The following is a 26,677-nucleotide window of genomic DNA, read 5'->3' as shown; positions in this document are numbered from 1 at the left end:
CCTCCCACCAAGGTCAATTGCCTCATACTTCACTATATTAAAAACATAATACTGTTATTTGCCCACTCTGCTGGCTAGTTTTATTTGCTCACAATGCAAGACAATGGTGAATAAAATTAAATATGAAATGATTGATTAGTCAGACTTAACCTACCAAATCTAGCATGGTGGATTGTGGAGAGTGTACGAAGTTGTTTATATGGACTTCCACAAGGATAATTAGCAAAAGTTAAAGTGCGCAGAATTAGTTATAATTTTGTGATAAGCAATAAATGGTTGGGAGATAGGAGATAGTAGAGATACATCAAATGTTCTTTGATTGACAGGATGTAGCTAGTGGTGTTCCCCAGGATCTAGCAAGTGGTGTTCCCCAGGATCTATACTGGGGCCTCAGCTTTTCATGTATAAAAATGATTTGGATGAAGGGAGAGAGAAACTTATACCAACATTTGTGGATGGCACTACATTAGGAGGCTCAGCCATGTGTAGATGGAAGCATTTACTTGCAAAAGAAACAGGCATTGTGATGTTATTCACATAAGATCAGAAAAATATTTTAAGAGACACTGGAGGCTATGGAACTGATTTAGGTGTCCATGTACATAAAATCACTGAAAACAAAGGGTGGGATTTTTCCCACCCTGCCACCCAAAGAGCCAGCAGGGAACAGATCCCTGCTGATCACAGCAAGCCCATAGCCCTTTGGTGCTCCCTGGAGTATTAATTGGCTGATTAGCTGAAACCAAGCTCCTCACTTGGACAGAGGCCCTGCCTCAGGGAGAGCTGCTGGCCAATTAGATTGGCTGGCAGCTCTGTGGTTCCACCAGCCCCAGTGCCCAGGACTGGGACTACAAACATTGCCCAGATTATAAATCCCAGAGTCTAGCAGCAGAATATTGCGCTTGGCAGGCAGGTGCGTGCCCGACCCGAATGAGCATAAAATGATGTGCGATGACATCGGGCGAGCGTCCCTTACAGTTGGTGGGCAGGCAAAAAGGCCAAGCGGCCTTTGGACTTTATGCAAAACCTCATCCACTGGCAGGATGAGGTTTCGATCAGTGGTTAATTATTAAAAACTTTTCAAACTAATTTCCAACATGTCCTTGCTCATGTGACAGAGTCACAAGGGGACATGTTATTAACATTTTAAAATTCTTTAATTTTCATTTTCAAAATTCTTCAGCTCCCTGAGGCAGCTCTGGCCGTTAATTGGCCAGCCAGTGTGAAATCCATGTTGGGGCCCGATCGCGGGCAGCAGTCGGCTTTGCGACTGCTCCTGGGTCCACCCGCCACACCCAACGAGGGCAAAATTCTGCCCCAGGATCAGCTAAGTGGGGGGGGAGGGGTGGAGGGATTGGAGATGCCTGATGTGGAACAGGGGGCCTTGAAGAAGGTGCCCCCACTTTCTGCACAAAGGCCCAAGCAGGGTGACCTGCCAGGCTTTCCCCTTGCCCCTGAACTCCTCCCTCCAGCCTTACAAGTGAGGTAGGGCAGGAAGCTAACCTTAATAGCCACTTAAGGGCCTCAATTGGGGCAACGACAGACAGGCCACCCTATGCCTTCCCTACCCCATATTAAGGGGAGGCCACCTAGGGAATTTTACTGCCTCCCTACCTGCAAATCCACTGGCGAGAGAGCCTAAAATTCTGCCCTAATACTCAGGTTAACATTTGAAAATGAGGAAGTGATGCTTAAATTTGTTTAGAGCCTTGGTCGGACCCCATTTGAAGTACACTTTTCAGTTTTTGGCAACAGCCTCAAAAAAAGTACTGGCCATGAAAGGAGTACAGCACAGTTTCACCAGAATAATACCAGCATTTAAATAATTTGATGGACGGATTGCATGAACCTGGCTTATCGTTTCTTGAATTTAGCTGATTAAAAGGGGATTAAGATGATATTTAACCTGAAAAAGGGATTCCATAGAATGGCTGCAGAGAAACCATTTCCTTTGGTGAGGATATCCAGAACAGGAGGACATAATCTTAAAACTAGAGCCAGGCAATTTAGAAATTAAATCTGCAAGTACTCTTTCCACAAGACGTAAAGGAAATCTGGAACTCTCTACTGAAATGATCGAAGGCTAAAAAAAAGTGTTAGCTTTACCAGGTTTTTACTGTCTGAAACTAACCTTTTGTCATTTCAGTAATTCACTATTTTATTGTAACCAAAAATAGCTACTTTTTTTCAAAAAAGTTAGATTTGATAGAAATTTTCATTACCATTAGTATGTTTAAAAGTTCACATGTAATGGATTTCTCCCCACTGCCCTTAATTAAAATTAGCAAATTTCAAAACTCCACAAAAATTATACAAAACAATTTTATTATTTAAATCCCAAGAACAACTCTTAGCAGGAATACACATTCATTTTACTTCTAACACAATTCTGAAATTTAAGACAAAGATTAAAATCAATTAAGCTTACTGCACATATGAAATCAGAAACAGTGATAGCTAGGATAAAAGTATCCCATTACAGCACCCGTTCTTCATTACACTTCGGGTAACATTAGCCTTTTATTAATGTAACTGGGTGGCACTGTCACATTTGGGAATCCTTTAGTCCTTCATCACAGAAAGTACTTGGCAGGGGGGTGTGGTGAGGGGTACCTACTTAAAACGTTATACTTTAAAGGAACTTTATTCATGCAACTTAAAAATCTGAGATGATAGGTAGTTGAGATGCTAATAAATTAGCTTTGATGTTATTAAATCAAACTAAATATTAAGCTTGCTTTGGTAATCAATAAACAGTTCAAACCCAATATCTTTGGGAGTCAATGGTTCAAGGCACTTGGCAGGAGGTCCAACAGGGCTTAGCTTTCTGGCTGTGCATAGCAAGAGAGTTAAGACAGATGTGGAGGTTTCTGCAACAATTCTGCAAAGCAGCAAGGCCCAGCGAAAGGCTACACTAAACATAATATGCAGGAAAAGTTAGAAAGTCATTTGTTAGTGTCAAACATGACAGCCCATGGTTAGTGGGGAATGTATCATTTCCTTACTTTTGCATTACACAAAGACAATTCTCAATTTAATTAAATTTGTTGATCACAACTGTTGCCCTGTATGTCCATGCACTGTGAAATGAAGCATAAATGATTCATATCAAGCCTAGACTCATCAAGTGTTTGCTTGGTATGCCTTTGAAGGTTGTAGTGCATGCACAAATGATACAAATATCCAGTTCAGGACACAGGGGAATGCTATTGCTAAACACCATCATACAAACAGAAATTGATCAGTTTGAATCAACTCCCAAATAAAGTAAGACACCTAAAATACTTATGGGGTTGATTGATACCAATGAATTACTCCCAGATTTGCAATAGGCACTATAAAACCAAAATGTTACACAACAGGCTTTCATTATTATTAAGTCAAAACATGAGAAATAGCTTTTACAATTCCTTTGATAGTTTTAAAGAGGTTAAGAAAGGGATAATAGATTTTCGATCATCTTCCACTAAAATCTAGTTATTCCAGCACACAAAAATGATATAGATTTTCCTCAGTTAATAAGGATCCTAACAGCAAAGTACCAGGGTACTCTATGTTTCAGGCCTTACATAATTATTTACCAAGACACAATGATAAAATGGCCATTCCAAATGTAGACACTTTTATGATTGTAAAACTGATTTGTAAGTGGCTTTCCTATCAGTTGAAGTATTTCAAATATATTAGAGCTTGTAGCTATTAACAGACACATTTTTAAACCCCACATGACTTCAAGGCCCCAATTCAATGCATCACCCAAAAGACAGCACCTCCGACATGGCAGCACTCCCTCAGTACTGCACTGGGATGTCAGCTTTAATTTGTGCTCAAGTGGGACTTGAACCCACAACCTCCACAACCAGAGGTAAGTGTGCTAGCAGCTAACAACAGGAACAGCTGGATTAGATAACCAATTCTCCAATCCTTTATAATATAATGGAAATATGCCCACAGGAATAAGGAAATGTGAAAAATAAATGAGTAACACAACAGCTTCAATTTCAAATGATGATCAACAAGAATTTCATCCCAACAGAACCTTATTCTTGAAAGCTAAATTTGACCTACCTTGCTATCCAGTTTTTTCATGGTCACTAAATCTAGTGACTTAAGAGAATGGCCAGTGGGAGAAATGAAGTACAGACAGACATGGATACGGGAATCATGATAATTGTGCAATGAACGTTTAATCTTCAACTCTTCTTGCAGATAGGCCTCAAACTGTGCATCAATGTAGTCAATGATAGGTTTATAGCTATGAAAACCCAAAAGTAAACAAGTGAAATACAGGACACTGAATACCAATGAAAATCTGAATATATAGATTATAAATTGCTCATTGCTATACTCGCTGCTTGGGCATTTTAGATTAGGTGGCACAACTGGTAAAATATTGTCGTTTGGTCACTGGGGCTTTAATTTAGTACATAATCAATGGTATAGCCAATTGCTCAGCATTGACAGTGGGTGCCAAAGGAGTCCCATTTTCTAGTAGTTACACTCCTAACTTTACTGTTCAGAACTTAACTCCATATGTGCTCAGTATAGGTGTAAAGTGCCAAATTATCCTTGGTTGTGACCAACAGTAATATATCCAATAAGTCTCATTTTCATGTGTGGTTAAAACTTTCATTTAATTCAAGGATTCCAGGAAAGGCAATTTCTCAGAAGACAGAATTAAAAATCTTTTGTATTTAAATAGGGCATCTAACATAGAAGTATTCCAAACTGACTTACTAAGAGGTAGAGAAGAGTGAGGAGAGGTGGTTGACTGGCAGAGGAAGAAGGAAAAACAAGTATGGTGCTGGAAGAGACAGGTTATTTTTACTTAGAAGGGTATTGACTCTGGGGGTTAGGATTGGGATGAAAAAGGCCATTTTTCAACTTTCAATTAGTTTAATAAATTATTTTAAATACACATATGGGGTGGAGTTGGGACATGCATCATTCAACAAGACAGATGAAGCCTAAAGGAGTAGGAAAGGATTCCTATACAAATGTAAAATGTATATGTTTTAGGTAATCCTAGAGATACAATGACAGATATTGGCTAGGATAAAAATAGATAAAAAGGAAGTGCTAAATAGGTGGTGTTAACAAATCCAGGTGGAATGCATCCTGTGTTGCTGAGGAAAGCTAAGATGGATGTAGCAGAAGCACTGTCAACAATCTTTCAATACTCCTTTGACATGGAATTGGTACCAGAAGACTGGAAGATTGCAAATGTTATAACCCTGTTCAAAACAGGGAAGATGGATAAACCTGGTAACACAGACCAGGCAGTCAAATATCAGGGGTAGGAAAACTACTAGAGACCACTGTCGAGACCAAAATTATTTCTCACTTTGAGCGGCATGGGTTAAGAAATCCGCAACCTCTACCACCTAAAATGACAAGGGCAACGGATGTATGGCAATATCACCACCTGCAAGTTCCCCTGCAAGCCACACCATGCTGACCTGGAACCAAATCACCATTCCTTCACTGCCACTAGGTCAAAATCCTCCCTAAAAGCATCGTAGGCACCTCTACACCAAATGGACTGCAGTAGTTCAAGGCTGCGGCTCACCTCCACCTTCAATGGCATTTATTGATGAGCAACAGTGCTGGCCTTACCCATGAAAAAGTCAAAAAAGGGCAGCCAGTATAAATTTGTTAAAGACAAACCTTGTCTGATTCATCCGATTGAGCTCTTTGATGAAGTAGCAGAGGGTATTGATGAAGGTTGTGCAATAGATGTTCTATATACAGGCTTTCAAACAACATAACAGTCTTATTCAGAAAATAGAAGCACATGGGATTAAAGGGACAGTAGTGCCTTAGTTACACAATTAGCTAAGGATTCAGGGGTGGTGGAGTTTTAACTAAACAAGATTAAGTGACAGCCATTCACTGACTTATTCCTCAGGGCAATGCCTTGACCAATCAGGGTCAAGCTGCTTGGTTTAAATTTCAAACGATGCTTGGCCGTTAACTGTCAGTCACTATCATTGGTGCATTCTCCATGGCAATGCCTCTACCAGAGTTCACTTGCCAACCAATCAGTACTCTCTTCACACAGTATAAATTGTTGTTTTCCCTTTATACTGGTATTCTTTCAAAGTGTCCTGATGAGGGCAAGACAAAAAGCTTCGACATGTCTCTTTTTTCAGCAATACTCAAGTTCTGTACTACCAAGCGTCAGAGTTACAAGGGGAAAACAATAAACTATAGGTGGTCCTCTCTTAGCTTCGTAATGGAACCAGTGAATCTAATAAGATTGCAGTTGCCCGATTAGAGATATAAATTAGTCATGCAAGTTCTCCAGATCAAAGTAAGTTTGAAAAGCAACTGGTAAACAAGGAAAGTTTAAAGTACTTATATACTTTTCAGATCGAAGGGCAGGTTTGGGAATGGGAGATATTTAGTTTAAATCTCTATCTGGAGCATTCCAGGTGTGCCATGGGGATAGATTGCAGGGAGATTTTTTTTTTGGAGAATGGGAAGTAGCCTGTTGAGATTTTCAGGTTAAAAAAGTATTTATGAAATACATGCTGTTACGTTACTAGTACTTGCTTTGTTTAATTCTTGAATAGTAAAATTTTTTTTGTTTAAACGTGAAATCCTATATCATAATTCTTTCAATTAATAACTGGGAGTTTGAATTTCATTTTAAAAAGTTACTGGTCTCCCTCGAGATCATAACAGGATACGAGGATAGTAGCAGACTTCAGGAGGAAATAGATTGTCTGGTCATCATTGGTCTATCTAACGTGGGCAAGTGCGAAGTGATGCACTTTGTGAGACACAACACAGAGATGCAGTATAATCAAATAGTACTATTTTGAGAGGGATTTAAGACCAGAGCAAGCTAGGATGCACATTTACAAATCTTTTAAGGTGGGAGGGCAATGGGTAGTTAGGAAAGCATACAAGGTGCTTGGCTTTGTAAATAGCCTCAGCTGAAGTACTGTGCACAATTCAGATGTTGTTGACAGTGCTATCAAGTGGCACTTACTCAGCAATAACCTGGTCACTGATGCTCAGTTTGGGTCTGCCAGGGTCACTCAGCTCCAGACCTCATTACAGTCTTGGCCCAAACATAGACAAACAGCTAAACTCAAGTAGCGAAGCGAGATTGACTGCCCTTACCATCAAGGCAGCATTTGACCAAGAGTGGCATCAAGGAGCCCCAGCAAAGCTAAAGTCAATGGGAATCAGGGAGAAAACTCTCCACTGGCTTGAATCATACCTAATACAAAAGGAAGTTGGTTGTGGTTGTTGGAGGTCAATCATCTCAGTCCCAGGACACCGCTACAGGAGTTGCTCAGGGTAGTATCCTAGGCCCTACCATCTTCAGCATCATCAATAATCTTCCATCAATCATAAGGTCAGAACTGGGGACGTTTGCTGACGATTGCACAATGCTCAGCACTATTGCTGACTCCTCAGAAACTGAAGCAGTCCATGTCCATTGCAGCAAGACCTGGACAATATTAAGACTTGGGCTGATGAGTGGCAAATAACTTTGCGCCACACAAGTGATAGGCAATGGCCATCGCTAACAAGTCAGAGTCTAACCATCACCTGTTGACATTCAATGGTATTACCATTGCTGAATCCCTCACCATCACCATTCTGCGGGGCTAACATTGACCAGAAACCAAACTGGACCAGTTATATAAATACTGTGACTATAAGAGCAAGTCAGAGACTGGGAGTTCTGCAAAGAGTACACGCTTCCTCACTCCCCAAAGCCTGTCCACCATCTACAAGGCACAAATCAGGAGTGTGATGGAACACTCTCACTTGCAGGATGAGTGCAGCTCCAACAACACTTAAGCTTGACACCATCCAGGACAAAGCAGCCCGCTTGACTGGTACCTCCTCCACCATCTTCAACACTCATACCCTCCACCACCGACAATCAAAAGCAGCAGCGTGCACCATCCACAAGATGCACTGCAGCAACTCACCAAAGCTCCTTCAACAACCCCTTCCAAACCTGCGACTTCTATCATCTAGGACAGGGGGTGGCAGAAGCGTGGGAGCACCACCACCTGCAAGTGCCCCTCCAAGTCACACCCCATCCTGACTCAGAGCTAATTCGCCATTCCTTCACTGTCACTGGGCAAAATCCCAGAACTCCCTTCCTAAAAGCATTGTAGGTGTACCTACATCATGCAGACTGCGGCGATTCAAGAAGATGGCTCACCACCATCTTCTCAAGGGCAATTAGGAACGGGGAATAAATGCTGGCCAAGCTAGCAATGCCCACATTCCGTGAAAACATTAAAAAAATTCTGCACACCACACTAGGTGAGGGACAGGTACAGAGGAAGTTTAGCAGGCGGATACCAGGGATGAGGGATTTTAGTTCTGTGGAGAGATCAAAAAAGGTGGCATTGTTTTCCTTAGGGTATTCAAAACTCAAAAATTTAGCAATTTTGATGGTTCCTTCCTATTGTTTTCTCTTGCAAATGGCTCAGTAACCAGAAGTAAGAGATTTAAAATAACTGACAAAATAAATTGGGCAGAAAATAAAGGAGCAGTGTTTGAAATGAGAACATTTCTTAAATAATTGACTAAACAGTAAGTTGTTTAAAATGAGATAACTTTTCATTTAATAAGCAGAGTACATTAGGAAATAGAGATAGTTTAAGTAAGTTATATTGGTATTTGTGGGTGTTAGGAATGAGTTTTATCTCTAATGTTTAAGTTTGATTTGTATTTCTGCATGTGTTAAGAAAAGGTCAAGCTAAGTTTTAGTTTCACTTTAAAAGGTGCCTGCATTTCTAATGAGAGTTTACAACTGTAAGAAAAGTTAAGCAAACACAAGAGTAGAAAAACTGGGCTGTTGCCTAGCAACAGGGGGCCAGTAGGTCCCCCTCTCAGACACACACACACACACACACAGAGGAAACTAGAAACAGCATTTTTTGAGTTCAGTTTTGAAGACAGCTGCTAAGCAGAAGCAACCTAGAAGGGACAGATAGCCAGTTCCATGCCAAAGTTGGTTGAAAGTAGCTACCAGGGAGAGACTGGAACAAAGGGGGCAAATAGCAAGTCCCTAGTTAAAGAAGAAAGTCCCCAAGAATCCAGACGAATGGAACAGGAGAAAATCCCAAGACAACCTTCTTGTCAAAGGAAGGACAGGAACCTGGAAAAGGTCTTGTTCTGTGGAAGTGAAAGTAAGGAGCAGAGAGAAAGGCTCCAATCTTCAAGCTTAAAGAGATAAAGGCTTGTGAAAAGTCAGAAGGCCCAAAGAGACAACTAAAGGTCTGTTTCTCCTTGCTATGGGCATGTGAAGCAGTGGTGTACTGTTGACAGCTAAGTCAGTGAGAGAGAGTGCGTGGAGAAAAGCTTGAATGCATGTTGGTGATCCAAAGGAGAGGCACATTGGAAGAAGAGTTCGAAGCCTTGGAGGTGAACCCTTGTGGAAGGCACCTAAGAGAAAGCATCAGTCTGGGAGAAAATTCCAAGGCAAGTTCTTCGAAGTAGGAGATTGGAAACCGTCGTGTGAAAGACAGAGCTCAGTGAGACTGGTTGGCTCACGGTATAACAAGCATCTCGGGGTGGCGGGGGGAGTTGAGGAGAGATCCATAACATCTGTCTGGGGTGGCATCTGTCACTTGATTTCAGAGTGTGGCATGCCTGACCACTGGTTGCCAATTGGTTTACATGGACTGTACTTACTGTGAACATTAAAAGTATGAGATAGCTTTTGTAACTTGTGTTATCCTTACAAATCTGTATATATCTGTAAAGGTATAGTTGTGGGTGAAGGAGTATTGTAATATAGTTCATCAAATGTTTTATGCTTTTGTTAAAAAGTTCATTAGCTGACTTCCATGACTCTGTTCAGTAGCCTCTCTCCATGTATCTGAACAAACAAATGTTAGGATCTATTAAGCTGGGTTCCACCCTGGGATCAGGCTTGTCCAGTGATAACCTCAATTGGGGATTATAACCTCAGCTGGGGATTATAACAAGTACCCCAGTACCGGGTCCCCCTTTGTTCGTGATAATTAATAATCTTGAGGTGGACATAGGCAGTGCAATAATTACACTTACAGAGGACACCAAATTGTGGGGCAGGTTCGTAATCTGCAAGATTAGTTTACATGTAGATTACATAACAGGGTATCAGGTCTTGGGGATACATTTAAAGTACGGATTCCAGTTTTAGTATTCGCACCTTTGCAGGTACAATTTGATTCCGGAGGAGATGCAGAGAAGGAAAACAAAGATGATTTCCCAACCCAAGATCACTGAGCTATGAAGATAGGCTAGATGTCTTGGGTTTGCACTCACAGGAGAGAAGATCTGATCCAGGGGATTATTAAAAGGCATGGATATCATACTATTAGATCGCATGCAAGGCTATATAGGATTAAGGAGGACTTGTGGCTACCCTTACAAACTGGGAATGCAAGTGCTTTCCTGACCCAAGCATGAAAAGATCATTAGGAATTTTTGAGGCTGAGCTAATTGTATATTGCTCTTTTTTAATGTTCCCCCAGGGAGACGGTGTGTGGGGAGGAAGGGGTGGCTAGTGCAAATAGCTTGAATCAGACGACTGAAAGCAATGAGCTGGATAGTCCTAATGCTGTTTTCCTCAACCTGGATACGTAAAAACAAAATAAAGAAATAGATGGCAAACAGTGGTGGAAAGATTAAGGGTGATTGAATACCTGCCAGAAAAATACGTTTTGAGTAAGTTATAAAAGGTGTAGAAATAAAGAAGCAGCAGAGGGGTTCATGGAGACAAAGAATAGAGCTGAGGCCACTGAAGAATCTACCATCAATATTTATTATTCAATTGTGGGGTAAGGGAGGGCACAACGCAGTGAAGGACAGATTGAAAGACCAAGGGGTATGATTGAAATTACAAAGCCAGAGTTTACAGGCATAGGGTGGGGCACAACCCTGGAATCATTTGAGGTTAAGAACTTTAATATGATAAGTAAACAGGACAGTGTACAGATGGCAGATATTTGGACAATTTGGCAGTTTATAGAGAAGATGGGAAACAGCAACAGAACAATAGAGAAACTGAACCTCTATGAGTGATATAAAAATATGGATAAGGGATTCCTAAGTGCTGGGACAGAGAGCAGCAATGATACAGAGTATGAAGCAAACAGATTAGATGGACAGGATGTGTGGTTTAAAGCTCAGTTCTGGGTTGAGCCAGGTGCCAAAGATTTCTTTTTTAGCGCAAGTGCATGGTCTGAAGGGAGATGAAATCAGTGAAAGGAGAATCAAGTTGATGCTAAGGGCAGAGAACTACCACCTTGATGTTCTATGAAGATCCTAAATCAGTGTTCTTGCTTATTGTTTGAATTACTGTTTTTTTTAAAAATTCATTCATGGGATGTGGGCATCACTGGCTAGGCTAGCATTTATTACCCATCCCTAATTGCCCTCGAGAAGGTGGTGGTGAGCTGCCTTCTTGAACCGCTAACAGTGCTTTCAGGGAGGGAGTTCCAGGATTTTGACTCAGCGACAGCGAAGGAACGGTGATTTTTTCAAGTCAGGATGGTCAGTGGCTTGGAGGGGAACTTCCAGGTGGCGGTGTTCCCATCTGTCTGCTGCTCTTGTCCTTCCAGATGGTAGTGGTTGTGGGTTTGGAAGGTGCTGTCTAAGGAGCCTTGGTGAGTTCCTGCAGTGCATCTTGTAGATGGTACACACTGCTGCCACTGTTTCGGTGGTGAAGGGAGTGAATGTTTGTGGATGGGGTGCCAATCAAGCAGGCTGCATTGTCCTATTGGAGCTGCACTCATCCAGGCAAGTGGGAAGTATTCCATCACACTCCTGACTTATGCCTTGTAGATGGTGGACAGGCTTTGAGGAGTTAGATGGTGAGTTACTCACTGCAGGATTCCTATCCTCTGACCTTCTCTTGTAGCCACAGTATTTATATGGCTAGTCCAGTTCAGTTTCTGGTCAATGGTAACCCCCCCAGGATGTTGATAGGGGATTCAGCGATGGTAATGCCATTGAACATCAAGGGGCGATGCTTAGATTCTCTCCTGTTGGAGATGGTCATTGCCTGGCACTTATGTGGCACGAATGTTACTTGTCAGCCCAAGCCTGGATATTGTCCAGGTCTTGCTGCATTTGGACATGGACTGCTTTAGTATCTGAGTCGTCATGAATGGTACTGAACAAAACAGCCCCACTTCTGACCTTATGATGGAAGGAAGGTAATTGATGAAGCAGCTGAAGATGGTCAGGCCTACTACACTACCCTGAGGAACTCCTGCAATGATGTCCTGGAACCAAGATGATTGACCTCCAACAACCACAACCATCTTCCTTTGTGCTAGCTACGATTCCAACCAGTGGAAAATTTTCCCCAATTCCCATTGACTCCAGTTTTGCTAGGGCGCCTTGATGCCAAACTTGGTAGTGCAGTTGAAGGAAATTTTGACTTGCCCACAATAATGCAGCACAGCCAAACAACATAGCGATCGTGGGGTTGAAGAAGTGGAGTGCTGGGTGTGAGCATGTAAAAATTGATCCTGTGTCATCAGATGATTACCAAGAGGCACTAAATGAGGAAAAGGAGTAAACCAAGAATGTACCCTTAAGGGTCTCCAAAGCTGAGAGGGCAGAAAGAAAAGCCATTGTTGGGAAAGTACAGGGTACCTTTGGAAAGGTAAAAGTGGAATCACACGGAGCTGAACAATGATGGACAGGTGATAGATAAGGATGGGACAGTTTAAGTTACCATATACGAAAACGAATGTGATTCTGCAATATTTCATATTTCTAGCAGTACCACCTCTCAAAAATCCTAACTTAGGAAAGTTCTTGTAGTCATTTTGTAGTGAAATACTACCAAACATTCCCAATAGTTTCCAGTGATTTTTTTAAAAAATGCAAATCACTTACCTGTCTTCTTTATTTATCTGGTCTCCAAAGCCCACTGAATTTACAATGGTAAGCTTTAAGCGAGCAGTACTCTCTTGTAGTTCATATGTCTGAGCCTTCAATTTTACTCTGTTTTCATAATGTGTTGATTGGCTATTCTCAAAACTGGTGTTAAACAAGGTATCCATAAGGGTGGACTTTCCAATGCCAGTTTCTCCTGAAATTGTAGAATGGAAAAAAGAAAATATGGTATTAACAGCAATAATATAAACAGATACTTCAGAATACATGTGCAGCATGTGACATAGTTTTTTTAAATTCTGAAGGATTATTTTTATTAAAATTTGTACAATGATGAATTAATAGCCAAAAACAGGCTTTAAAGAAAATAAATAAAACTGCATTCATTTCCAATTAAATGGAGCTTTAAGATACCTTTATGCAACTTGAAATATCATTGAAAGCGCAACTGAAATTGGTGTGCAAAATATAAATTAAGGCAAGAAGCTTCAGACTAATTTATTCAAACACCAAGATCGACCATTGCTTTAGTCACAAAAATAGTCCCAAAAAAATGCAAAAAACACAGAATTCAATCCCCAAAACACCAAGAGAAAAATTCTAGTCTCATGTGATTTCCACTTTAATTTCAGGATTTTTAGTAAGTAAATGTTTGAGGGTTGCATTCCGCAACTCCATCAGTTTACAATTAAAGAGTTATTTTGTGGGGATTACGAATCCAATTTTGTTCTAATTATGTGTGTGATGATCTCCAGACGGAGTCCGTGCAAGCCAGTTGGCTGGAGGTGGCAGGGAGGTATGCGCCATTGTGGGGTGAGCAGCTAGAGCTCAGCCAGAGTCAGCAGTGGCGGCAGAGTCAGTCAGTCTGGTGCTCGATGGCACCTGTCGAGCAGCAGTTTGAGTTGATTTCCTATTGGGGTCAGTGTGTTTGGGGGAATCGGGTGATCAGACTCCAGCGGTGGAACATTGTGGGCCAAAGCGATCCTGTGACTCGGGATGTGGCGCGAAAATGGGCTCGCATGGCTTGAACGGTGGCATGAGATTTGGTCCACCTGAAAAGATTTGAGAGAGGTTGTGGCACAGTTGAAAAAAGTGAATACAAAGGCTGGATCCGGGAACGAAGATAAAAGGAAAGTAAGGTTACTGCCACTTTGGTATTTTTAAAGGAACTGATTAACCAGCACTGGCCACACACTACACAGGGTTGTTACTGAGGATTTGGATTAAGGTATTTACTGATCACCTCCTTTCAAACAGCCATTATTCCCATGCAAAATCAGACCCTTAATACCACCCAATCTCTTTGGAGATGCCTTTAAATCCACACCCCATAATTCTCACAACCCTGTTTGAATCTTGTTATGGTCCTGGACCAAACCCACCAAGTTCTGGGAATGATTTGGTTTGGGACTTATTGTTTAAAGTAGACAAAGTTTGTAATTCAAGGCACTTACGAAGAGAATAAAGCCACAAGATTCCACAGATTTTGCACAAAAGATAAAACAATTTACAATAGGTATCTTATACTCTTAACATTCAGTGTTTATATGAGGTAAATGTGAATTAAGTGGCAAACAGTGGTCTAATATACTATACATTATATAGCAAATGCGACCAAGACAGATCCCATGGATTTAGTCTTTGAATTCTCTGCAAAAGTCACTCCAACTCGGGGTGGCAGCAATGACGGTCCACCTCGCTCTCCCGAGACTCCGTTCCCCTGGATTCCCACGTCTGCATTTCTGCACCAACTCACAAGCAGAAATTCAGCTGTTTGGCCACGCCGAGCAGAATACTACTGCTCCAAAAGAGGTACCTTCACCCCAATGGCCTGCAGCATTGAGTCACTGTCCTTCTGCTGCCCTCATCAATGACCAGGGCCAATCCTGAGCTCTCTTCGATCGCTGGGCTTCTCCTGGGCCCTCTTCACTTAAAGTCTGCCAACTGCAGCCCTTTTCCTGCGTGGAGCCTCTTTCTCTGCCGCTCTTTCTCCTTAATTGGGACCTCTCCCTGTTCCCTGCCTGGGACTCTTTGATTATGGTGCTCTGCTCCAAGTCACATGATCCAGTTTTGCACATCGTTTCTTTTTTTTCCCCCTCTTCACGCAGGTGCCTGATGAACTCCAAAATGCTCTGCTGTGCATGTGCAGCCCCTTCCAGTCTGCGCATGCGCAGAACTCCTGAGGCCTCTTAGGACTTGGAGCTCCTGGCCTCCACTTGACGACGAGGTAAGACTAGAACTCGGATGGATATGGTGGATGAGAGAAATACAGCAGATGTAGCTGGCAAACTTTTAGAAACCTTTCGCAAAGCACCATGTATAAGGCTAATAAAGAATATTAAGGAGCATTGAATTAGGAGAATGGTAGAAAATTGAATTAAAAAGTACTTAGGAGTTAAGGATAATTTCTCAGTGGTTTAAAAATGGATAGAAATATTCCACAAGGATCTCTCTAACAGTGCCTTTGCTTACCATCTCCCGTGCATCCGCCCTCACGCCTTCTCCTCCCTCCCAGAAACATGATAGGGTCCCCCTTGTCCTCATTTATCACCCCACCAGCCTCCGCATTCAAAGGATCATCCTCCGCCATTTCCACCAACTCCAGCATGATGCCACCACCAAACACATCTTCCCTTCACCCCCCCTGGCGGCATTCCGTAGGTATCGTTCCCTCCGGGACACCCTGGTCCACTCCTCCATCACCCCCTACTCCTCAACCCCCACCTATGGCACCTCCCCATGCCCACGCAGAAGATGCAACACCTGCCCCTTCACTTCCTCTCTCCTCACCGTCCAAGGGCCCAAACACTCCTTTCAAGTGAAGCAGCATTTCACCTGCATTTCCCCTAATTTAGTCTACTGCATTCATTGCTCCCATTGCAGTCTCCTCTACATTGGAGAGACCAAACGTAAACTGGGCGACAGCTTTGCAGAACACCTGCGGTCTGTCCGCAAGAAAGACCCAAACCTCCCTGTCGCTTGCCATTTTAACATTCCACCCTGCTCTCTTGCCCACATGTCTGTCCTTGGCTTGCTGCATTGTTCCAGTGAAGCCCAACGTAAACTGGAGGAACAGCACCTCATCTTCCGACTAGGCACTTTACAGCCTTCCGGACTGAATATTGAATTCAACAACTTTAGATCTTGAACTCCCTCCCCTATCCCCTTTCCATTTCTTCCCCCTCCCTTTTGTTTTTTCCAATAATTTATATAGATTTTTCTTTTCCCACCTATTTCCATTATTTTTAAATCTATAACTGTAATGCCCTGTCAGTCTTTCCACCCCACCCCCACTAGAGCTGTACGTTGAGTGTCCTGCCATCCATTCTTAATTAGCACATTCTCTTAGATAATATCACCACCTTTTACACGTCTTTGTTCTTTTGTCTGTGACATCTTTTGATTATCTGCTCTTATCACTGCTTGCTTGTCCCTACAACCACCCCCCACCCCCCCAAATTCTCTCCCTCCCCCCCCTCCGCCAGCTTATATTTCACCCCTCTCCTAACTTTACTCAGTTCTGCTGAAGGGTCATGAGGACTCGAAACGTCAACTCTTTTCTTCTCCGCCGATGCTGCCAGACCTGCTGAGTTTTTCCAGGTAATTCTGTTTTTATTTTATAATTAATATAACAATAATGACTACAGAGAATAGTAGAATGTCACCAAGTCATGAGGAGATTAATGTCATTAATGTTATTGGGAATTATTTTTTCATAGAGTTTTTAGTGTGTGTGTGTGTAGGTAGCCTGGGTGCTTTGATTTTTAGAAAGTAGGTTTGAAATGGTAATTAGGTAAACATGGGGAAGTTTAGAAACATAGGTGTCAAGGGGACAATTTGCATTTTTAAATAACACATTCAAAAGAATGGGTGAAATCTTGCACCTAGCCAGAAGACGTGTTTATTTTTTCAGTTTACTAATAAAATTGGTTGGTGGAATCACAGGATGTTATTGTTAGAATAGGAAAAAATAAAAACCTAGTAATACAATGGAAAATTTACATTCAAAGAGAAAGATATGTATAAAGGGGAAAGGAGATTGTGTGAGAGGGAGAGGCATTTTAAGATCCATCAAGTATGAGAAGCCTCCAGCCTGTCAACCTCAAGTATGTCTGCAAGGGTGCAGGACTGAAAGAAACTTATTTTGAATGCGACTGTCCAGGGTATGCTCTGTCAGGTGTTTCTTTAAATCTATGAGTTTTACTGTTGCCTTAACAGGGGTGTAACTAAGAGTCAGGTTAACTTAGGGGATTTTTGTAGTTATTATAGCAGTAATTTTGTAGACATATGTACGTGCTTACAATTTTTCTTCCATTAATAAATGGTTAATTTAGTTTTATAAAAACCCTCTCAAGACTCAGTGGTTTTATTACTACTGAACTCAAAGCCTGCATCTCGAAACATACAAATTGTAAAAATGGGCTATTACAGTTGTTTCAAGTTTCCCTCTGGGATTTGAGCAACTCAACCTTTACCATCGGCTGTGTCATAATAACCAAGTAACCTCATTACTCCTGACAGTCACAATGGTATATGCCGTTGTTTTATTGGCCACTTTTGGATCCAAACTTTAAAAAAAAAGTGTTTTGGGACAGAGGACGGATTGAGGACAACGATAATGGATGTAATCCAAGTGTCATGATATAATTCCCCCTGAATAACTGGGGATCAACTAGGCACATAAAAATAACTATGGCAGATGGAAATTACTTCACAACAGTGGCCTGCTCAGGCCACTTGAAGTAAGTACATGCAGTAGCTACACAAGTGCTTTTTTGACAGTGATGCCTTGTGCAAAGTGGGAAACTGTATATTTAAACAGATCACAAGGAAATACCAACATAATTCTAGAATGTTGTTAATAACCCAAACAGGGTTTCAAAGTGCAATCCGCACAGTCAACTGGCCCATTAAACTTCTGTATTTAATGACTCTATTTCTGCAATGAAAGCATTGTTTTCCTTCCAGTAATCAACACAGTCCACTGGAAGTTAAGATATTGGGTTGTAGCAGGTTTATAATATTTAAGGTGTGCTCATGCATATGTGCTACATTGTAGTAATTAAAACAAAGAACTGTCTATCTCACTCAACCGAGAACATGGAACTTTATTTTGGTATATGTTCCTTTGTCTTGGGAGATTTTTTTCTCGTGATCAATTTTTCATGGCATAGCTGCACAATTTACAAAATATTAAAGTGGTCACTTATTATTCACAATTACTTTACATATTTCAATAAAAACATCAATGCTAATCTATTTTGGACAAGGCAGTATTTATCGCCCCTTCTGCAGATAAAGAGAGTCAATCACATCATGTGGAACTGGAATCACATGTAGGTCAGACCTGCCAAAGGACTAAGTTACAAAGGGCAAATATATGTATTTTAAACACTCTCCAGGGTCAGCATATAACAGTTGGAACTTTTTTATTTAAAATGTGTCTCCAATGTAAAAACAGATTCCATATTTTACACCACAAAGTGTTCCACATCAGTAAAAGCTCCAGGATCAGCCACAGACACAACCGATGATTCACTGCTGTCATCATTCCTGTGTTCATTGTCAAATGTGCCCATGTTTGCACAGGCTTTGAGCGGAGGCACTATATGAACAATCTGATAATGTGTCATTGACTTAAAATAAACAACAGGTAACAGCACAGCACAAATAATACCACACACCCAAAAGTACATATCATACGGTGTGGAGTCTGCAATCGGATATCAATGCAAAAATCAGCCATAATCACCTTTTTTCTATGTAGTGAGAACGGAGTCTATTTCAAACTCAAACTAGGTGGGTAACTTTTACCTTTGCATTCCAGATAGAGCTTCCATTGCTGCTCAGGACATGGCACCTTAAAGCTATACAGTGAAATTGCAATAAGTCAAACTCAATGACAAAAATCCTGTTATGTCAAAGTCATCAACCATTCCTGCCAGCAGAATAGCAAATTCCACAGAACTGTGCCAGTGATAAGCCAAAATTCCGCAGTGGTAACTCAGAATTGGCTGAACTTGTCTAAGCTTGCCTTATGACTGTGTTGACCAGAGTGGATTTAGACCACACAAGAGCATGAAATCACGGCGTGCTGGGCAAGCCATCATTTGATATCGAGATCTCCCTGTGAAAGGAGATGCAAAGCCTACAGGTATGGCTAAACTTCTGTGAAAATTAAAAATGTCGTCATCAGAGAGGAGGTGAAGTTGATACAGTAAGTGGAAAAACGTGCCGTGAAACGGAAAGCAGGTATCGCAAAGGAGTGGGAGATTCCACCATTCAGTTTGCCCACCATCATGAAACACAAAGCGAACACCTTGAACAAATTGATGAGCAGGAATGCTCTCCAGCGAGGAAGATGAGAAAAACTGCCTACCCAGAAGTTGAAGTAGTTCTGCTAATGTGGTTCAAGGCAGCCCGAGCAGAGGGTGTTTCCACCTCCAGTCCAATCCTTTCACAAGGTCAGGCCATTGTAAGGTGTGAAAGAATTGAATAAAGACTTTTTCCACAAATTTATTGCTTTACTGTGTTTTAATTTGGCATTTGAATCTATTGTCTTTGACAGAGACTGTGTTTGTAGGCATATGGAATTACAGAGGTGTATTCATGTGGGAATGAGGCCTCCTCAGCTATCACAAAGCTCTGCTTAACAAAATTTGTGGGTGGAGGAGAGGGTTAGTGAGTGCTCGGAGACTGTTTCCGTCATTCTGTTAGATCTTAACTGATCTGTACATTAACTTCATTTACCCACCATTCATGATACGCTTACCACTTGATCAGTCTTGCAAATTTCATTGACTCAGCAACGATAGCCTTTTAGCAAAAAAAGAGTTCTGTAGTACCATTACCCCTGCGTGAAAAAAAAAGTGCTTCTCGACTTTGCTCATAACCTTATGTCCTAATTTGTGTCCTCGTTCTGGATTCCCCCGCCAAAGTAAATAGCAATCTGTATCTGCCTAATCAAATCACTATCATTTAAACACCTTCATCTGATCACCAATCAACCAACTATAGTTCGAATAGAATAATCAAGTACTTACCAACACAAAGAATATTAAAGCAAAATCCCTGGGAAGTAGATTTGTTAACTAGTTGATCTGGTAAACTGTCAAATCCAACATGACCTGACAATGAAAGTGGACGAACACTTTCACCCTGCAAGAGAAAACAATAGTACATCCAATAAGCTAACTGACAATTAAAATATTCTTATAGCTTCCAACATCCTAACATAATGGAATCACATTCAAATATCTACTGCCAGAAGTAATTCCATCACAGATTAAGCTTCCCTAATATTGCCTATAGTATTTTAAAGAACACTACAGCTAGATGTAAAACAAAAAAAAAGTCATGCAACCAAATTAAGTCTGCCCTTGTATGAGTTTCTTTCATGGAGTTTCCCCACCCCACTACCAGCTTCCATACTTTAAAAGAACGCCAAGTTCCTTCACTTAACCTGAAAAATTCAAACAATGTCATTAATAACTAATTTCTTCAACCCTTCTTCTCCAAAGAGATCAACAGCTCCAATTAAAAGGATCAATTAATCGCACATCAGTTCTACGTATTCACCAATCAATAGTGTGTGTGGGGGGGGGCGACTTTGCATCTAGTCCTACAGTCATTGCAGAAATTATTATTCAGAAGGCAACACCGCAGAAGGAAGCCACTCAAGGCACCACACCTGCAAAATTTATCACTACCATTTTGAATGCACCAAATCCTCCAGAATACATGTAGCCATCAGCTGAGAAGATGTCAGCAACGTAACTAGAAAAAAGTGTTTTTAAGCACTCTCCAAGATCTAACCTGCAATTAAGGCCTTTACAGCATCTTGAGTAATGGTGTGCATATCCCCTGCTTTCACCCTAACATACATGTTGAGCTAACATGCCTGTTATATTTGCACTTGCAATCTTTTTGAATATTAGAACTATATTTTCAATCTTCCCATCTGCTATTTCCATAACTTTCAAATGTTTAATTTATTGCCACATATAAAATAGAGCAGTAATGCAGTAACATGAGCATACAGAAACATGCAATGAGGAGGAGAATCAGGAAACTACAATCTACTGCAGATCTGATTCTAAGTTCACTTGAATGATTTCAAAACGAAATTGGATGGGCACTACAGTGAAATAAACTTACAAGGATATGGGTAGAGCAGGGGAATCAGATTGATTGGATTGCTCTACAGAGAGCTGGCATGGACTCGATGGGCCAAATAGTCTCTTCCTTATGGCATAATAACTATGACTTTTGCAAAGAAAAAAAATGTTAACTGATGGTCTCTTGGGCATGAAAATACTGACTGGCCAATTAGGAAAACGAATGTAGTGTTTTCTTGATGGCTCAGTTAGTATACAGCGGACAGTTCAACGGGTGGTACTCTTGCCTGAGTTTGTGAGCTAAACAGGAGTATTAATCTAGCCTAGCACTGCAATGAAGTGCTAGGAAATTTTGCATTGTTGGATGCATTGTTTGTTGCACCTTTTGGATAGTGTTTTAAATCAAAGTTCCTGACCGTCTGCCTGAAAATAAAGAATTTTATGACACCATCATCTCCTGCAGAAAAATCATTCAACACAACAGATTGGTTTGGAATATTAACACCACCATATGCAGTTCAACCAAAACAATTAGTTCGAAATGCACATTTCAATTAACAGAAATGGGCAAAGGGATTTTAATATCTACTCACTTTTACAGTTGTTCACAGACCATAGAATCATAGAAAGGTTATGGCGCAAAAAGAGGCCATTCAGCCCAATGTGACTGCGCTGGCCAAAAGAAAAGGGAAAAAAAAGAAACTAGCTGCTTATTTTTAATCTCACTTTCCAGCATCTGGTCCGTAGCCTTGCGGGTTACAGCACTTCAGGTAAAGATCCAGGTACCTTTTAAATGAGTTGAGCATTTCGTCTCAACCATCAATTTAATCAGTGAATTTCAGAGGCCCACCACCCTGTGGGTGAAAAAAAGTGCTTCCTCACGTCCCCTCTAATCCTTCTACCTATCACCTTAAATCTATGCCCCCTGGTAATTGACCCTTCAGCTAGAAGAAGCAGGTCTTTCCTCTCTACCCTAACTAGGCCCCTCAATTTTATACACCTCAACTGGGTCACCCCTCAGCCTCCTCTGTTCTAAACAAAGCAACCCTAGCCTATCCAATCTTTCCTCATAGTTGCAATTTTCCAGCCCTGTAACATTCTAATCCAGACTAATTATTTCATTAAAACAGTATAAATCATTAAAGCTTCACATCTTTCTATTCTCCTAGCATACAATTCTTGCTCTATATTTGTTTCGTTATATTGAACTTATCTACTTGAAAGAAAACTAAGCACATTAGAATTTCACCGCAACAAGGATCTTCTTCCAACCCAATAACTTACAGTACACAACACAATGGCATAATCAATGGACAAGGCGAACTGTACTTTCGTAGTTACTAATGATGGTAACTCAATTGAAGCTCATTGCAAATACATGGGAGAATTACAAAGTGGAACATTATACCATTTTTAAAAATCATGACCACTGCTGCTCTATATCTCAGAAATACAACAGATGTTGTCTATAACCACAGCTGCAAGAAGTCAATTCAGACTTCAGCAAGGAAACTATTCCATTATTTATTATTTTGTGCATGCAGATAGTGTATGACTAATATTTTAAGAGCATTGACATCACTCGCATGCAAAGCATGTACATGATTTAGGACATTTTTTTTCTTCTATGGTGATGAAAAATAAAAAGACTCGCATTTATATAGTGCAATTCACAACCACAGGACATCCCAAAGTGCTTTATAGCCAATAAAGTGCTTTTGAGGTGTAGTCACTGCTAGAATGTGGGAACTATAGCAACGAAGTTTTACAAACTCCCACAAACAGCAATGTGACAATGATCAGATAAACTGTTTTTGTGATGTTGGTTGAGGGATAAATATTGTCCAAGACGCCAGGGAAAACTCCCCTGCACTTTGTCAAAATGACAACAGATCTGAAAATGACACCTCCAACACTGGAGTGTCAGGCTAGATTTTTGCACTCAAATCCTGAGGTGGTGCAGTGAGTTCCAGGTCCCCACAACCCTCTCTCTGGATGAGAAAAAATCTTTCCTCATCTCCCATCTAGTCTTTCTACTAATCGCTTTAAATTTATGCCCCCTAGTCACTGGCCTCCCTGCTAAAGTAAATAGGCCCTTACCATCCACTCTATCCAGACCCCTCACAATCAAATATCCCATCAACCTCCTCTGTTCCGAGGAGAACAACCCCAGCTTATCCAATCTTTGCTCATAGCTTCAATTTTCCAGTCCTGGGAACGTCCTTGTAAATCTCCTCTGTACCCTCTCTAATGCAATTACAGCCTTTCTTTCAGACTGCACACAGTACCTAAGTCATGTCCATCCCTAAATGCCCTTGAGAAGGTGGTGGTGAGCCGTCTTCTTGAACCGCTGCAATCCATGTGGTGTAGGTACACCCACAATGCTGAGAAGGAGGGAGTTCCAGGATCATGACCCAATGACAGTGAAGGAACAGCGATACATTTCCAAGTCAGAATGCTGTATGGCTTGGAGGACAGCTTCCAGGTGGCTGCGTTCCCATGTGTCTGCTGCCCTTGTCCTTCTAGATGGCAGTAGTCGTGGGTTTGGAAAGTGCTGAGAGTTCCTGCAGTGCATCTTGTAGATGGTACACTGCTGCCACTGTGCGTCAGTGGTGCAGGGAATGAATGATTGTGGATGGCGGGTTGTTTTGTCCTGGATGGTGTCAAGTGGAGAGTATTCCATCACACTCATGATTTATGCCTTGTAGCTAGTGGACAGGCTTTGGGGAGACAGGAGGTGAATTACTCGCTGCAGGATTCCTAGCCTCTGACCTGCTCTTTTAGCCACAGTATTTATATGGCTAGTCAATGGTAACCCCCCAGGATGTCGATAGCAGGGGAATTCAGCGATGGTAATGCTATTAGATGTCGAGGGGCGATGGTTAGATTCTCTCTTGTTGGTCATTGCCTGGCACTTGTTTGGCATGAATGTCACTTGCCACTTGTCAGCCCAAGCCTGGATATTGTCCAGGTCTTGCTGCAATATCCGAGGAGTCATGGACAGTGCTGAACATTGTATCATCAGCGAACATACCCACTTCTAACCTTATGAGGGAAGGAAGGTCATTGATGAGGCAGCTGAAGATGGTTGGGCCTAGGACACTACCCTGAGGAACTCCTGCAGCCATACCCCAGGACTGAGATGTCTAACCTCCAACAACCACAACCATCTTCCTTTGTGCTAGGTATGACTCCAACCAGCAGAGTGTTTTCCAATTCCCACTGACTCCAGTTTTGCTAGGGCCCTGATGCCACACTCGGTCAAATACTGCCTTGATGTCAAAGGCAATCACTCTAACCTCAAGTTCAGCTCTTTTGTCTATGTTTGAACCAAGGCTGTAATAAGATCAGGAGCTGAGTGGCCCTGGCAGAACCCAAACTGAGCACTTATGAGTAGGTTATTGCCAAGCAAGTCCCACTTGATAGCACTGTTGATGATCCCTTCCATTACTTTACTGATGATCAAGAGTAGACTGACGGGGCGGTAATTAGCCAGGTTGGATTTGCCCTGCTTTCTGTGTACAGGACATACCTGGGCAATTTTCCACATTGCTGGGTAGATGCCAACATTGTAACTGCTTAACTGGGGAGGGGGCAGCACAAGTTCTGGAGCACAAGTCTTCAGTACTTATGCCGCAATATTGTCAAGGCCCATAGCCTTTGCAGTATCCAGTGCCTTCAGCTGTTTCTTGATATCACGTGGAGTGAACCAAATTGGCTAAGGATCCAGAGGAGACAGAGATGGATCATCCACTTGGCTCTTCTGGCTGAAGACTGATGCAAATGCTTCAGCCTTATCCTTTACACTGATGTGCTGGGTTCCCCTCATTGATGATGGGGATATTTGTGGAGTCCCCTCCTCCAGCGAGTTGTTTAATTGTCCACCACCATTCATGACTGGATGTGGCAGGACTGCCGAGCTTAGATCTGACCCATTGGTTGTGGAATCGTTTAGCTCTGTCTATCACTTGCTGTTTATGCTGGCTGGCACACAAACTGTCCTGTGTTGTAGCTTCACCAGGTTGACACCTCATTTTTAGGTATGACTGGTGCTGCTCTTGGCATGCCCTCCTGCACTCTTCATTGAACCAGGGTTGATCCCCTGGCATAGCGGTCATAGTGGAGTGGGGGATATGCCAGGCCATGAGGTCACAGATTGTGGTTGAGCACAATTCTGCTGCTGTTGATGGCTCACAATGCCTCATGGATACCCAATCTTGAGTTGCTAGATCGGTTTGAAATCTAACCCATTTAGCACGGTGGTAGTACCACACAACAGGATGGAGGGTATTTTCAGTGTAAAGATGGGACTTTTGTCTCCTCAAGGACTGTGCTGTGGTCACTCCTACCGATACTGTCATGGACAGATGTACCAGCAGCAGGCAGGTTGGTGAGGAAGAAGTCAATTACGTTTTTCCCTCTTGGTGGTTTCCAAACCACCTGCCGCAGACCCAGTCTAGCAGCCTTTAGGACTCGGCCAGCTTGGCCTGTAATGGTGCTACCAAGCCACTCTTGGTGATGGACATTCCCCACCAAGAGTACATTCTGCACTCTTGCCACCCTCAAGTGGTTGCTTCCTTCAAGTGGTGTTCAAAATGAATGAGTACGGATTCATCAGCTGAGGGGGCGGTAATCAGGAGGTTTCCTTGCTCATGTTTGGCCCGATACCATGAGATTTCATGGGGTCCAGAGTTGATGTTGAAAATCCCAGGGCAACTTCCTCTCAACTGTATACCACAGTGTTGCCACCTCTGCTGCCTGTCTCCTGCCAGTGGAACAGGACATACCCAGGGATGGTGATGTCTGGGACACTGTAAAGTATGATTCCAAGAGTATGACTATGTCAGGCTGTTGCTTCACTGGTCTGTGAGACAGCTCTCCCAATTTTGGCACAAGCCGCCAGATGTTAGTAAGAAGGACTTTGCAGGGTCAACAGGTGAGTTTGCCACTGTCATCTCCAGTGCCTGTTTGATGCTGGGTGATCTATCCAGTTTCATAGCGGTTTGATACAACTGAGTGGCCTGCTAGGCCACTGGAGTCACATGTCAGCCAGCCCAGGTACAGAGCAGATTTTCTTCCCTAAAGGCGACCCAAAGGGTTTTTAATGACAATTGATAATGGCTCTCTGGATTACTAGTCCAAAGACAATACCACTACACCATTGCCTCCTCCGAAGGAAGCTGCTGAGATAAATGAACTTATCCACTGTTGGTGGTTTCAGTCCATGATCGGAACCTTCGAAACAAGGTAGGGTTTACCTATAGCAGGCTGGTACATTACGATCACCACAAAGAAAATTGCAGTAAGGCCAAAGTTGTCATGGATTGGAGAATAAAGCCATGATACACTGCATTTCCAGCTCCGAAAAGGCAGCTAATGTGCAGTCATCGTCGTCTTTAATCATTTCGTGAATGAAAAACATACTGAAAGAAAGTGTAAAATTTGTTCTGCACACGAGTAACTCTTCCTACTATGGGTCCGGATGAGACCTTTCTTAGCGGATGCTCAGCTCCCGAGGAATGGCCTATACTAGAGCGTGGTGTCAAAACGGTGGCTAACTACACTTGATGAAACAAGCCACAATGACTGTAACAAGGGAACTGCAACATTGCTTTACTTTAACAGAATGTTTTTCGTTTCAGAAAGTGGGCAGGGAACTTGTTTAAAGTAAACTTGAACGT

The 26,677-nt window shown here is 42.0% G+C and overlaps 1 protein-coding gene across 1 annotated transcript in view; it reads right to left on the bottom strand.

Moving 5' to 3' along the window:
* The window catches only part of septin10 (septin 10), a 50,144-nt gene that overhangs the window by 22,436 nt on the left and 1,031 nt on the right, over window positions 1–26,677 (bottom strand). The window contains exons 2-4 of the mRNA XM_078545550.1: window positions 19,923–20,037; window positions 12,880–13,075; window positions 4,069–4,255 (exon numbers count right to left, since the gene is read on the bottom strand). Coding sequence (XP_078401676.1) covers window positions 4,069–4,255; window positions 12,880–13,075; window positions 19,923–20,037 — 498 coding nt within the window. The remainder of the gene's footprint in view (window positions 1–4,068; window positions 4,256–12,879; window positions 13,076–19,922; window positions 20,038–26,677) is intronic.

Source organism: Cetorhinus maximus, chromosome 7 (genome assembly GCF_964194155.1).
Source record: "Cetorhinus maximus chromosome 7, sCetMax3.hap1.1, whole genome shotgun sequence".
NCBI classification, from domain to species: domain Eukaryota; kingdom Metazoa; phylum Chordata; class Chondrichthyes; order Lamniformes; family Cetorhinidae; genus Cetorhinus; species Cetorhinus maximus.
Note: the sequence above shows the minus strand (reverse complement) of the source record. Positions and strands in the feature narration are given on the sequence as shown.